We start from the raw sequence: 14935 nt of genomic DNA, 5'->3' as shown, positions 1-14935 counted from the left end.
AAAAAAAAAAGCACAATCACAAGCATCATAGACTTGTCTTAGCTTGCAAGGCAATCCCCATTTCCATTCTGTCCCCTGTCCCTCCTCAGAAAATCACACCATCAAAATAAACAGGTGCTAGAAAATGGGTAGGAATTTTTGTTAAGGTGAAGGTCTATTCTTTTTCCTAGAAAATGACACATGGTCTAGGAGTACACTTGTAAAACAGGCATTTTACCTGCATAACAGGAGAGGGACTTGGTCACGTTTCTCTAGATGGCTAGATGGGCACGCCCCCTTGTGGACACTTCCTGACTCACCTCTGGAATGGTCAGCTGCAACTGCGAGCTGTTTCTAAGAAATTATTTCCCTCACTTACTCAATAATATTATTATCAATAGTAATATTTCAGATAACCAAACTCTTCTTTCATTACATCCCCAAATACAAGCTTGTTAAAAGTGAGACATAGCTTTGAACTAATGTATGCTTGAAGCAATTAAAAGATTCAAACTTATCTTGAAAGACCATAAGACTTAAAATTGAAGAAAATAACATACACTTTGCTCTCTCAAAATTAACAATAGAATCATAGGCTGTAGATGTTTAAGTTAGTAATATCAATTGAGTAAAGGCATTGTTTCTAGGCACTGTGATAAGGATAAAAAAACAAAATGCTCATGCTTCCATATGCCTGCATAGGTATGATAAAATAATCACACACCAATCTCAAAATGTCAAAGGTAGTAGATAATTCAATTCAACAAGTATTTATTGAGTGCCCAAAAAGGAATGGGTTTTGATCTGGGTGGCATTTGAGCTGGTCCTTAATCCAAAGGACTTGGATTCGAATTTCAGTAGGTGGAGAAGTGGCTGGTATTCCATTATTAATTATCATTTATTCCACAAAGAGAAAGAGACATGAGGAAAACTTAGAAATAAGAACTTTCAGCAACTCCATGAAAAATCAAATACAGAAATGTAGTTGGTAAGAGAAAAAAAGACTATTCAGAAGAGAAATAATGCAAGAGTAGGCTGGGGTCAAGTTTCAAGAGGGTTCATAAAGTCAGTTCTAAAAACTTTGGGTTTTAAGCTACATATAGTAAAGATTCTATTAAAGTTTCTCTCAGAAGAAGGACAAGACCAATGAAGGTATTTTTAAGGAAATGTATCTTGGGATAATACACAGAATTAAAGAGGAATGGAAAAAGGCTAGAACCAGGGAAGCCAGTTATAAAGATACTGCAACTATCCAGCCACCAAGGTAAAAAGGTATAGACTTGAGGGTGGTAAATATATCAAAAAGAAGCAAGCAAAAACAAAACAAAACAAAAACTAGTGCCTGTATTCATTAAACCAATTGAGTACTTATTATATGCCAAGCTGAGAAACCATGGCAACCAAAACAGATATAATCCCTGTCCTCCTGGAACCTGCACTCTAGGGAAAGAGAAAGACATCAAATAAGCACACTCAGAGAGGCAGCTGGAGCAGCACGACAGTTTAAATGACAGGTGGGAGGGGGAGAGGCAATATTCCTGGGATCTGGAATCATAGGGACAAAGGACCTGACTCAGGCAGAATCTTGACAGTGTGACCCAGACTGAGAGTAAAAGAGCAAAAGACTGAAAAGAAAGACAGGCACCTGCTCTTATCGAGTCCTGTGGTCTCTGTTAAGGGGCCTATACTTTATTCTTAAGAGCAGCTGGAAGTCACTGAAGTTTAAACAGGGTCATGACAAAATCAAATTGCACTTTTAAATGATTCCACAAATGCTGTGTATAGAACTGACTGGAAAGGCAAGAGCAGACGGGTTGCGATGCTACTGCAGTCATCCAGGAGACAGTGATGAAGCTTGATTCTAGACATGCTGAGCTAAGGTATGACATGAAATGTATAATAAGAAACTGGAACAGTTCAGGGCCTGAAGAGGGGGGTGGTAATAAAAACTTAGATTCATCCATTCAAACACAGTTTCATTAAATGGGCACTGTGTCAGGTACCTGTGGAAAATGACAATGACCTGGAGACAACTTCTGGAATAAGGAGAAAGGAGAAAAGAGCTCTAGGGTACCTTCAAGAGAGCTAAATGAAAAAGACTGGACATGAAGTTATTAACTGAATGCAATCATGTATATAATTACTAACTCCTCTAGAACGTTCTATGTTCATTTAAGCAACGATTACTAAGCAGCTTTTCTAGGCCCACTGTGACAAATTAGGCAGAAAAAGCAATGAGTCTCAAATGCTGGCCCAATACCTCACACACCCCTGAAGATTTTCATCAGTATATTGAGAGTAGAGCCTAAAAATTGAGTTTTACAACTATCCCGATGAAGATAATGGCCAGCCAGGTTTAGCATACACTAAAATAAAGGATCTCTCAATGAGAGGATCAAGAGGTTTGGACAAACTCCATGTTGCCAATGATAATATATTAGAGAATTATCAAGCTGGAAAGAATGATGGTAATCACTTGGTCCAGCATGCTGACTTTACTGCTGAGGACACTGAAGTCTAGAGAGACTCCATGTTTGCCCAAGGTCTCTGGACTAGTTAACAGCAAACCTAGACTAGAAATCCTGGTCTACTGCACCCCATTTCAGCCTGCCCTACTTCCTCCACTCCTCAAGTAATCCCAGCCCAGGTCTTGAATTCTGAATAGTTTCTGGCATCTGACTTTTTATTCAAAATGTTCTAGGCTGATTGCAGAAGAGGTGGGCCAATCAGGCCTTTGAAAACTCCAGACAGTTTTCGTTCAACCTAATTAAGCAGTGGGTCTTATCTTCTGATCTTAAAACATCCTTGTTATTGATCCGTGTGTGTGTGTGTGTGTGTGTGTATACACATTTGTCTTCTCATGTATTGGTCTATTCTGCTGGCCTTATTAGCTACACATGTGTCTACACTACTACATCTGTGATGGGTCAACTCAGGTCATTAGTACATGGTGATATCATATGAGGACATATTTAAAAGTCCTGACTTAGAATCTGATGCTCTTAACATCATGGTCTGAGCCAATTCCCAGACAGGAAGACTTCTATCTGTAGCTCCAATGAAATTCCATTCACTGGAGGCATTTCCTTTTAGGAAAGCTATAATATGGTGATTTGCACATTATATACAAGATCGGCTGAGATTATCCCAATGATAATGAAGGAATGCTCTTTTTTCCCCTCCATTGATTCTGTTAAACACCAAAATTTAGAGGAGGCTCTACAGAGCTGATGAATAGTAAAAGTGGAGGGAGGATTTACAAGTCTGAACATATGATGTCAACCTATAACAAGTCTGGAAAACCACAGGTTACTTCCCTTACAAAATAAAAACAGCAGTTAAGGTCTGCTAACAGATTTCTTGCCTCACTCTTATCTCACTTATAACTTTAAAACTCAGTATAAATTTAAGGCATAGCTTCGTAAGGGTTTAAGGAAGACTCGGGAAGAAATCCAACCTACTAGCTATTGAATCTTTATATGAGAACTTAGAAACTTTTTCTGAAACAGAAGAAAAAAAAAATACTGCAATTGTCCAGCTATCAGGGGTTGAAAGTTCTGGATTTGGATAACTGATGAATTGACATAAAGTGCTGCAAACCACAGACATTTAAAGAAACCCCATGGTGGCGGGGGGATGAATTGGGAGATTGGGATTGACATATATACACAAATATGTATAAAATAGATAACTAATAAGAACCTGCTGTATAAAAAAAATAAATTAAATAAAATTCAAAAAAAAAAAAGACCAACTTCAAAGTAGAAAAAGAGGTTTAAAAAGAGTCCACCTTCTGCCTATGGAACGTGTATCTAAATAAACTTGCTTTCGCTTTAATTAATTAATTAAAATAAAAAGTGATTTAAGGAAATGGAAAAATAAATAAATAAACCCCATCAAATTATATTGCAAAGGAATAATGGTCATCAGACTGTATAACCTACATAAATGCATGAGGTGGTGGTAATCTAGTAATACAAGTACTTAAGTTACTGACTTACTGATTTACATGTTAAGTCTTATAGGCTTAATCAGTAATCAAGATAGCCTTAGGACAGGAAAATATAATTTTTAATATATTACTTACAATTCAAATAAATAATTTCAAATGGAAGATAATCACTCCACAGGATGAATTTAAAGTTTTATTTTTAAAAAACCCACAAATATATAAAGTATATTTCTTTATGTAGAAGGCAAAGAAGTTTCTTACTTCTGTTTACTCATATATCTATGCATTAACCAACTTTTTGAGAAACACGGAAAGACTCCAGATCAAGTAAATGTCTATAAAAGACTAATTACTCCTTCCTCTGCACACATAATAAACATGTACACAAGTACAAATAGAACAATCTGATGAAAACATGTTGTTTTCTGTGCATTTATTTCCTTTGATCTTAACCTACCTCTCACCCAAAAAATAACAGTGATTTAGTATGATACAGTTAAGCGTTTATATAATAATTTCAAGATGGTGGATAAAAGGGAAAAATGTTACCCACAATATACTTCAAAAGAATAGAATATATTTATGTGAAGCACACAACGCAAGGCCCAACATTTTCTTTCTGAAACATGTGGCCAATTTGATGTCCCTATGTGGTGGCTAAAGAACACAAAATTAAAAGTTGTAGAATCTCTTTAGAGTGGTTTTCAACACACAACACTGTACAAAGCATTGCAAGATTTTCTAAACTTGTTCATTAGAAATTGAAGAATGAAAGATTCACACAATGGAAAAGGTCTGATTATCTTTCATTTCACCACCCTATACAACAAGTACTGCTTTACCTAAAAACCAATGAAATTAATTGAAAACTTAAATTACTTCATAAAAGTGGTGAGACAAGGCAAAGAATTTCATGTACATCCAACTGTAAAGTCTGTTATTAAAGAAAAAGACATGGAAACTATTTCGACAATATGCTTGTGAAAAATGAAGGGAAAAAAAGGCTTGAAACATCAAAAATGCTGAGATCAAACAATACCCCCAACCTCTTTTAATACTCTAAGAATAAAAGAGCCCCTTCTAGTAATATCCAGGGCTAGCTGTTTGAAACTGGTATTTATGAAATCTAGATTATCCTGTGCATTGGGTCTGTTTGTTTTCCCAAAGTATCTCCTCTTTGTAGCAACTCTTTCTGTTATGTAACACGGTTATGTAACAATTCAGTCAGTTCTGTAGCAGGAGCTAAGAACCTCAACTGGCCAATGAGTTTATTAGCACTTCATTCCAAAAGAAAGCTTTCTTTTTCAAAAATGCTTAATACTAACACAACTACCTTTTACTTTTTGTATCAAAACAAAAGATAAACTTAAAACATGTATCACTTCATCACATACACCACAAGAATTACTGATAAATATTCTAACAACAATGAGAGTCCATGGCAATCCTGTCAGGGGGAGAATGCAGATGCCCATGTGTGGGAACTACGAAGGACAGAGGAGCATGCTGAACTGCACCATTCCTTTTCACAAACACAGTTCTCGATCTGCCTAGCTCTGACACAGACAAACGTCAGTTACCACAGCTCAGTTAAATAATACCAGTCACTCAACAACCTGGTTCAAACTTCAATTACATGGTATAGTAACTGTGAGTAATTGAACAAAGTATAAACTTCACTACTAGGTCTTTAGTTCAAAGATCACTATGTAAACTATGTAAACGTTAGATGCCCATTATGATCAGTGAACAATCATGTCATTTCACTCAACATCTGTCACGGATGGGTCACTGTGCACAGACAGCTAAGTGTGTAGTTGTGTTACCTCCTTGTCTCCCAGTGATAAGTCCACATGACATTTTACAAATATCGATCATCAAAAAAGGGCACTAGCCAACTAAGATGAAAGTGAAGCAAAGAAACAAAAAGTGATAATGTTGGAAGTGCAATTCTAATAAAAAATAAGTGACGTTATGGAAGAAATAATTGACTGTGGGAATTTTCAACACTGCCACCATTCAAGAGACTCGAGATCTTCAGTCAGAGGAACTTAGTGAAGACAAACCTGTCAACATAAATAAGGAATGTAGTTGTGACAAAAAGGATGAAGATGCCCCAGAAGAAGTGACACTGGCAAAAAAGCTGACATAAAAGGAACACTGAGAGATACTGTACAACATGGAAAGAGCAAAGGATAAACTGTTGAAAGCTGATCCAAAATTAAAAAGAGTTTGACGATTCACCATGACATAAACAGATGCTCACTCCATATCATAACTTACATGACAGGAAAGCAAGCACTGTTCAAACTACTCTTGATAAAGGGTTTTTAGACAGAAAAAACCTACTTTAATTCTGATGTTTTAAATTAGTGTACTAAATAAATACTCATTTTAATTACTTTTTTGTTTGTTTCTCTACACATTTATAACCACCAGTAAAAGAGTTTTTAATGTTTTGACAAAAATGTCTAAAGGTCATGGAAAAAGTGTAATTTTTTGCCATTAAGATCCCTTTGCACAGTTCCGGTTTGCACAGTCATTTTTATGGTCCAGCACTACCAGGCAAAGTGTGGACTATCTATACACTGCAAGGGAAAGAAAGAAGTAAAGAAAAATCCAGAACAGTTGGGTCTACACAGATAGGGGAGTGGAACAGAGCATAAACAACTACTACTTTTATATTACACAGCGCTACAGGTAAATAATAATCTTTTCCTCCTCCAGCATGTCTTCCCTCTAAGTCACACCAAAAAAGCATGGATGAAACAGAGATGTCAATTATTAAGAATAGACAGTTACTCAGAATTTATTCCATATTTTTTAATATTGTATCTTAAAACCCATGTACTCTTAAAGTGAGGACAAAATGTGTTTTATTTGATTTATAGGTAGATTAGCTGCTTAACCCACTACTGGTTTGTAGCAACAAGGGACATATTAATTGTGCAGAAGAAGACGATAAAAAAAAGTTCTCCATTTACGCTGCACATTGTAGATTACCTCCCTAATAACCACTCTCCTCCCCTTCCTTTGACAACAAAACAACTAATTTGCGGGGGGAAGACAATGTGTCTAGCAGCAAGCCATGAGCTATGAGATAGTAATGAGGAAAATCCACTTCATTTCCTAGGCTCCTTTGCAACTGGGAATAGCCATGTGACCAAACTGCACCCCTTGTCCACTGCCCCCCAAAAAACAACTAAAGAGAAATCTATTGAGAGAGATTCTGGAAAACTTTTGCATCCCAGTTAAAAAAGTGACAGACACATCTGGCACTAGTCTCCCCGCCCACACCCGCCATGGTCTCACCTTCTCACCTTGAATGCAGATGTGACACCTGAAATTATAGCAGCCATATTCCATCCATAAGACAAAAGGCATGAGAGAAACGGCCCAAGAGAAATCCCAGATATGTTGGCTCCAGCATCATTGGAAACCTGAGCTAATGAATGCTTGCAACCACCCACCTCCAAAATTCTTTATTACGAGGCAGAGGGCCAGGGAGCAGGGGAACAAGTATGCATTTCTTAAGTTACCATCAGGTTTTCTATTGTTTGCAGCCAAAAGCATTCCATTAATTAACCATTCTTATTTTAAACTAAGTCAAATGTAAATGGTCAAAGACAAAGGAAAACAAAAATACTCTAATTAATTGAGGTAGCAAGCTGATTAAATATACTTCTTGCTTTAATTCTGATTTCTATTAGTATTGTGACAATGTCTGGACAATCAATTACTTTTTTAAGAAAAATGAGAAATATCAATGCAACAAAAATTGCTCAATTTATTTACTTTATTTTCAGGCTTTAAAATATTTATTCTACTGTATACTCCTTTCAAGACAATATTTATCTCCTTCAACACTGAGTAACAAAAAAGTGAACATTAGGAAAGTTACCAAAAACTCTATTCTTTTTATTACATTTATATACCCAACTCACAGCTTCTTTTATGTAGCCACAACACACAGTAGTTCCAGGCTTTAGTCAATGCTGGCTAACCAAAACTATGCTGAAACTATACACACAGGACAGGGAGAAATAAACTAAATACAGGTTGATTTAGAAAACAGCTATTTGTCCTTTCCTGTCACATCTCTAAAAAATTGCTACGCTTCCTCTCAAAAATTATAATTTTCTGCGCCATTGGCTCCTTATCTGGTGGTCTTTTCTTTCTCGGAGCGTTTTTATTACCTTTGCCAAGGTTATACAGCAAACATCTGCAAAACAAAGCCTGTGGCCCGCATCCTTCCCTAAAGGCAGAAGCTGGGTCCTAGTCAAACACAGTGCTTTGTACACATTAAAGTTCATATATTCTGAATATTAAAAATATTTTCCTGTCATTTCAGGGGTCTAAAATACTCCATTTGAATCATGCCTGAATTCCACCTCTCCACCCACTACTAGTGACCTCCATTACCACCCTCCCTTTCTCCATTACAAGATTCCACCCAGAGTAGCACCCAGAGTAGCAGTTTCCCTTCTTTTTTGGCTGAGATGAAGGCAAACAATGGCAAAGGCAAAAACAATGGTGTCTCAGTCAGTGACAGTCACCAAACACTTGAACATCCATTAACACATCTGTTCCTCCTAACAGCCCTGCTACGGGAGCAGAATTATCACTATTTTCAGTTAAAGATAAGGAAACTGAGCCTTCCTAGGTGAAATTACTCAGTGAATTCACAGAAGGTAACCGTGGTACGGTGTCTTGACCCTATCTCCCCACCTCTCTCTCCCCACTCCACAGCAAAACTTCTCAAAAGAATTATCTCCAACCTGTTCTCCCTGATGGACCCACTCCACCTGCTCTACAATCCACCACGTCATGGAAACTGTCCTCATCCAGGTCCAAAGTCTCCAGGTGCCGAGTCCAGTGGCCAGTCCTCTGTCCTCCCAACTGTTTTGTCAGCAGCACTTGACCCAGGTGACGCCTGACTTTGAACGCTCCTCTCTGCTTCCCAGACACTCTCCTGATGGCCCCTCTGCCCCACTGGCTGCTCCATCTTTCTCTTTCGCTGGTTTCTCCTCCTCCCAATGTAGACATGTTGGCCTGGCCCAGGGTTCAGTTTTCAGACCTCTATCTTCACTCACTCCTACTAAGTGAGCTCATCTGGACACGTGGATTCATATTCCTTTTGATGCCAATGATTGCCAAATGGGAATGTCCCCCCTGACCTACCCCTAAGCTTCAGATGCATAAAACCAACTCCACAGTTAATCTTTCCTGCTGCCACATCCAGCTTTTTATTGCAAATCCTCTTAACCAGGGTGATGAGTGGTTGTTTAAATTTTTCAAAAATTGAATATTCTCTGGGTGAAGGACAGAATCATAAAGAAGGACACATATTGTAAATATTTCCTTTTTATTTAAAACACAAAACCAATTCATTCATTCACTAGCCAATCTTTTCATATAAGACTTTCTCTGAATGTGAGCCCACGTACAAATGTTCCATATCATCTTCCTATAACACCCTGGATTGTCCTATGATTTCAAGTTTTATTTTATCTAAAAATAGAACAAGAATATAAATACACTAACAACATACTCTGAATGCAAAAAGCCTCTAGATTTTTACGATTTTTCTCAATCTTTTACAGCTGGTTTGCCCATGCTTAATTCTATAGCAACTTTTTATAGACCCACTCTGCTTTTTCAAGTTAGTTTTCAAACAAACAACTCTTTCAGTTTTCAAGCAGACAATTCTCTTTTTAAACTCAATATTCATCAGTTTATGAGAGACAATGAATTATGATAAAGGATAAAATGATAAAAACAATGAGCATAATGAAGCTCTTGGTGGCACAAAATTCAACTGAAAGGAGTAGAGGAACATAGCACACTAAAAGTGGTCTGTCACCTTGAGTGTTCAGGGTGCCTTGGCATCAGATAATATGTGTTATTGTGACAATGAAAAGCATTGGTTAATCTGAGTTCATTAAGGGAACATGAACTAAGAAAGTTCTTGATTTCCACTTCCCACCTCCATCACCTTGAAGCCATACTTTCTCCAGCTTCCTGCCCCACCTTAGTAAATGGTAATACACTATGACTAAACTAAAACTTTTAAATCCCCTCTCTATAAGGCATCAGTAATTCCTGTCTTTCTAGGAGCCCTTATAATATATCCTGGATATATTCACTTCTCTCCATCTCCATCCCTAACATCCACAGTCCATGTGGCACCATCTCCCAACTGTAATAACTTTGTAACTAATCTCCTCACTTCTGTTTTTGCCTTCCCCTATTCACCACGTAGCAGCCAGAAAGAACTCTGTAAAATATGAATAAGGCAGTGTTGCTTCTCTGCTTTTACAATAACTCATTATTCATGAAACAAAAGTGGAAACTCCTCAAGGAGCCGGCATCTACCTACCTCTCCAGCTTCAGATCATACCATCCTCCTCTTGCCCACCATGCCTTAGGCACAATGCCCCTCTTCTCCATTCCTCCGATATGCCAAGTCCCCACCAGGGCCACTGCACATGCAGTTCATTTTGCCTGGAACACTATTCCACTGACTTCTCATAAAACTCACTTCATATTTTTCAAATGTTACACCCTCAGGTCTCTAACTAGCAAGGTATCATCCTAACTAAAGGAGTCCTCTTTTGAGTCTCCCCTCCATCTCTCATATCCAAGTTACTTTGTATCATATCATCTTGTGTTTTTTTTCCTTTATATCAGTTATCAAACATGGTAATTATCTTACTTGATTGTATGTTTATATGTTTCCGTCCTAGACACTAAAATGTAAAATTTCATTAGAGCAGGAGTTACCTCCATCCTGTTCACCACCGTTTTCTTACTACCCAGCTCAGCACCAAGAGTAGCTGCTTAATAAATATTTTCTGAATAAAAAAATGAATCTTCTAAGTAAGACCAGCTGAAGATATTCTCTATAAGGTCAACTGATATTTCTATGCATAAAAACCCTAAACTGATGTCCCTGAAAAAAAAGACCTGTATAAGAATGTTCATAACAGCTTTATTCATAAAGTACAAGCCTGGAAATGAACCAAATGTCCATCAGTAGGAGAATGGATAAACAACTTACAGTAAATGGGAATATTATTCAGTAATAAAAAAGAATAAACCTGTGACCCACTGTCTCAAAAACACTTTGTGAAAGAAACCAAATAGAAAAGAGTACATCCTGTAAGATTCCAATTATATAAAGTTCAAGAGCAACACAAAACATCTATGGTGATAAAACTCAGAGCAGTGGTCACCTATAAAGGGTAGAGAATGGCTGAAAGGAAGTACAAAAGAACCAGATATGTTCTACATCTTGATAGGTATATGGGTTACATGGCTATATATATATATTTATTAAATTGATTAAATTGCTCACTATATGCAAATTTTATCAGTTTTTTAAAAGAACAGAAGTCCTAAATTTGCTTACTCAGACATCACATGGGATGCAAAAACCGAAGAAACAGAACCACACTACTAGGCACTTTCACCAAGGTCTACCTACTCATTTGTTCATTTGCCTCCTAAATTTCTACTCTTCTCTGGCAGAAAAATAAAAAGGTTTGGACCAAAATGTTTGATTAACTGTCCCATGTGGCAACATACTGGAAAAATATCTATCACCATGAGAGAAGATTTAGTATGCATTCATATGTGAATGAACCATATATAGCTATGACGGAAAGCATTAGCCAGTACATAAGCAATTATGGGACTAATCAATGAAGAATATTAACGAGATGCCAAGTTATATCAAATGACGATGTGACATGAGAACTCCATCATGAACTGTGTGCTAACGGACCTCTAAGCCATAGTTTGAGCATGAATGTTATGGTTTTTAATTCTTCTATCCCCCAAAACACCTAAGAAATGCCACACGCAGGCCATGAGGGCACACAAATGCATGAAATGCAAACAAAGAAAATATAAGAACAAGAAACAGAGACATGTAATTAGAATGTACAAAAAAACCTACATGAATCCAATATATGCATTTCCTTATAACACTCTATCCCCTAAACAGCCATGTTCATCCAGAGTTGCAAGGACCAAAACAGCAGCCAGGAGCCACATGGAGCTAACTGAGCACTTAAACTGTGGTGAGGACAAATGAGAAGCTAAATTTTTAATGTTATTACATTTTAATAAACTTCAATTTTAAAACAGAGTTTCAACTCAATTTCTGGGAAGTCTTAAGTATGTTTGTTATGTAACTTGTTATGTAAGCCTACTTTTTCAACTGTTAACTTTATGATATATAGATACAGACCAGATTTCCAATGAAAAGTTAATGTTATAATTGAGACGTGCTGTAAGTGTAAAATACACACTGCTTTTTGAAGACTTAATACAAAAAAAAAAAGAAAATAGACTAGATCACTAGTAATATTTTTTCACTGATCACATTTTTGAAGCGATATTTTAGATTCACTGTTTTAAATAAGTCTTAAAATTAACTTCACCTGTTTCTTTTAATTTTTTTAAATGCAGCTACTGGAAAACTTAAAAAGTACATATGTGGCATGCATTATATTTCTACTGGGTTGTACTATTCTGAGGCTTATATATCTAAATGCAGACTAAGTATATCATTATGATACATTCATTATTAATATTTCAAACACCTCCTGACCTTTTCACTTGATTGTCTTCTTTTCTTTAGTTGAATGAAATCTGTTTCCACCCTTTCTGCCAGCTCTAGTTTCCTCTTGTTTCTTTTAAATGCAGCTAAACTGAATCCTATAAAAGAAACATTAAAAATAACATTTGAAAAATATTAGGGCAATGGGGCAGATGAGAGATCCTGAAGAGCCTCCTCAGGACAAAATCATTAAGAATGTTGGATAAAGGGTTTTATAAAGTCTTTTCAGTGTACACTGAGGTGGGAGGGAATAAGAAAAATAACCTAAAGTAAAAAAATTAAGAAAAAGGTCAAATCCAGAGAGACAAGTGAGTTCTGAAGGTAGATGCTCTCCAGGAGTGTCTGCTAATGCATGCCATGGCCCACTCTGGTTTTGAAGGTCTCTGTGCATAAGAGACAAGAGCTGAGACTTGGGACAATGCAGCAGGAGAAAACATATTGGAGATCATCCACATAAAAAGGGGGAACCCCAAAGGGTGATACGCCCAATGAAAGGGAAAACTAGAAAATGCCGCAATATGCAAAGAATCAGGAAACTTGTAAGTCACAGCCTTGGCTATAAACGTAAGACAAGAAAAGTCCTGTTACAGTTGGCTGGTTTGGGAAGGGGAGTTCTGTTTTGTGGGTGTGTGTGGGTGTGGGTGTTGGGGGGGTGTGGGTGTGGGTGGGTGGGGGGTGGGGTGTACACGCATGTGTGGGTGTGGGTGTGTGTATGTGCATGTGTGTGCGCATGCGCGCACAAGATGGGGTGAGGGCGGGGCGCTGCTCTTGAAGAACAATTAAAATTATAAGAACAAAATACATATCTATATAACATTAAAGTATAAAAAAAAAATTAAAGTTCAGGCAGAATTAGGAGAATTCGTATTACCTATGTGGCCTGAAAAACACAAAAAACCAAAAATGATCTCGGTGAGGTAATGCTTCAAAAACCCATTAAACGCAAATGCAAATACTCCCTGGAAAAACCCACCTTAGCTCACCCAGACCTCAAAGAATTCCCATGTTCCAATTAATATGAGCCCATAGTTAAAAAAACAGTTCATAAAACGAATGAGAAATAAATCACCAAGAATGAAAAAACAAAAGTCAGCCAAACATCAGAAAGTATAATCCAACTGGCAAAGACCTCAGATACTAGTGTAATCATATATAGAATATAAAACATGTTTATGCTCACAGACATAAAAAAAAGATATTGAAAATATAACTAAGGAAGAAAAGATGATAAAATTCCCAGGCAGACTTGAAGAAGAACCAAATAGAACCTCTAAATATAAATAATACAATAACTGGAATTTTAAGACTTGATATACAGATTTAAACAATTAGATTCAGCTGACAAGAGAAATTACAAACTGGAATATAACACTGAAAAGATTACCAAAGTTTTCTGATAATGGCAGACTAAATTCTTAAGAGCAATTCTCCCACCAAATATTATCAAAAATGTTAGATAAAATATGAAAAACACCACCTTAAAAGCATTAAAAACCTTATAAAAAGTATCCAGCTTTTCTGGGAGTAAACTGAAGACTAAAGCTATTATTATTGCACTGTGAGCATCTGCCAACACTTGCGCACTTGAATTTGATTCCGTGGCATCAAGGAGAGGCATAAGTCAAACCCAGAGCCCATTAAAGGTGGGAGTTTCATAGGAGACACTTCCCACAGCAAGCTAGGGATTGAAAGGGCCAACATCCCCAAGGAAGGCTGAGCTAGAAACAAGCAAGTCTACCCCTACCCTCTACCCCAATACCAAGTGCATTTAGACAAGGTGGTTATCTTCAATGCACTGAAAGGAAATATCTGCTCACCCAGAACACTATATCCAGTAAAATTAACCTTCAAAAATGAAGGTGAAATAAAAATAGTTTCAGGTGAACAAGAACGAGCAAATTCATCACCAGCAAGACCTGTACTAATGAAAAACATTAACGGGTGTTCTTCCGTAACAGGCAAAATAATACAAAGTGAAAGCTCAAAGACAAAAAAAAAAAAAACAGGTAGGGAGAAGAGCGGGGAATTCAGTGCAAAGAAAAGAATATATGTGCAGGCAAATCTAAATGAAAATTGCAGTAAAACAATAAAGTGTCACAGTGTTTTTAAGTGCATATTTATTTCCCCCACATTGATGTAAATTAATCAAAATAACAGTGGGAAAATAACAAAGATACTCTAACGTATTACCTTTAAGATTAATCAAGAAAATTTTAAATAAGGAAAAACAAATATGTTAGGAAAATTAAGTGGAAAAGGAACCAGAGTTGCCCTCAAGACAAAGTCTAAGAACAATAGTGTAGTAATGCACAAAAAAAAGTAATGGAACTGACCAACAAGTTTAGAAACAAACTCATGTATATCCTAATAGAATTTGA

General features: G+C 36.8%; 1 protein-coding gene across 9 annotated transcripts in view; it reads right to left on the bottom strand.

The window, feature by feature from the left end:
- The window catches only part of TASP1 (taspase 1), a 239744-nt gene that overhangs the window by 153336 nt on the left and 71473 nt on the right, over nucleotides 1-14935 (bottom strand). For all 9 annotated transcript variants that reach the window (XR_012326209.1, XM_073792645.1, XM_073792646.1 and 6 more), the window contains exon 8: nucleotides 12549-12655. Coding sequence is in view for 8 of the 9 variants with exons in the window: in XM_073792645.1 (XP_073648746.1) it covers nucleotides 12549-12655 (107 nt within the window). In the remaining variant the exon portion in view is untranslated. The remainder of the gene's footprint in view (nucleotides 1-12548; nucleotides 12656-14935) is intronic.

Source organism: Tursiops truncatus, chromosome 15, assembly GCF_011762595.2.
Source record: "Tursiops truncatus isolate mTurTru1 chromosome 15, mTurTru1.mat.Y, whole genome shotgun sequence".
NCBI lineage: Eukaryota > Metazoa > Chordata > Mammalia > Artiodactyla > Delphinidae > Tursiops > Tursiops truncatus.
The sequence above is the reverse complement of the archived record's forward strand: the minus strand, read 5'-3'. Positions and strand labels throughout refer to the sequence as shown.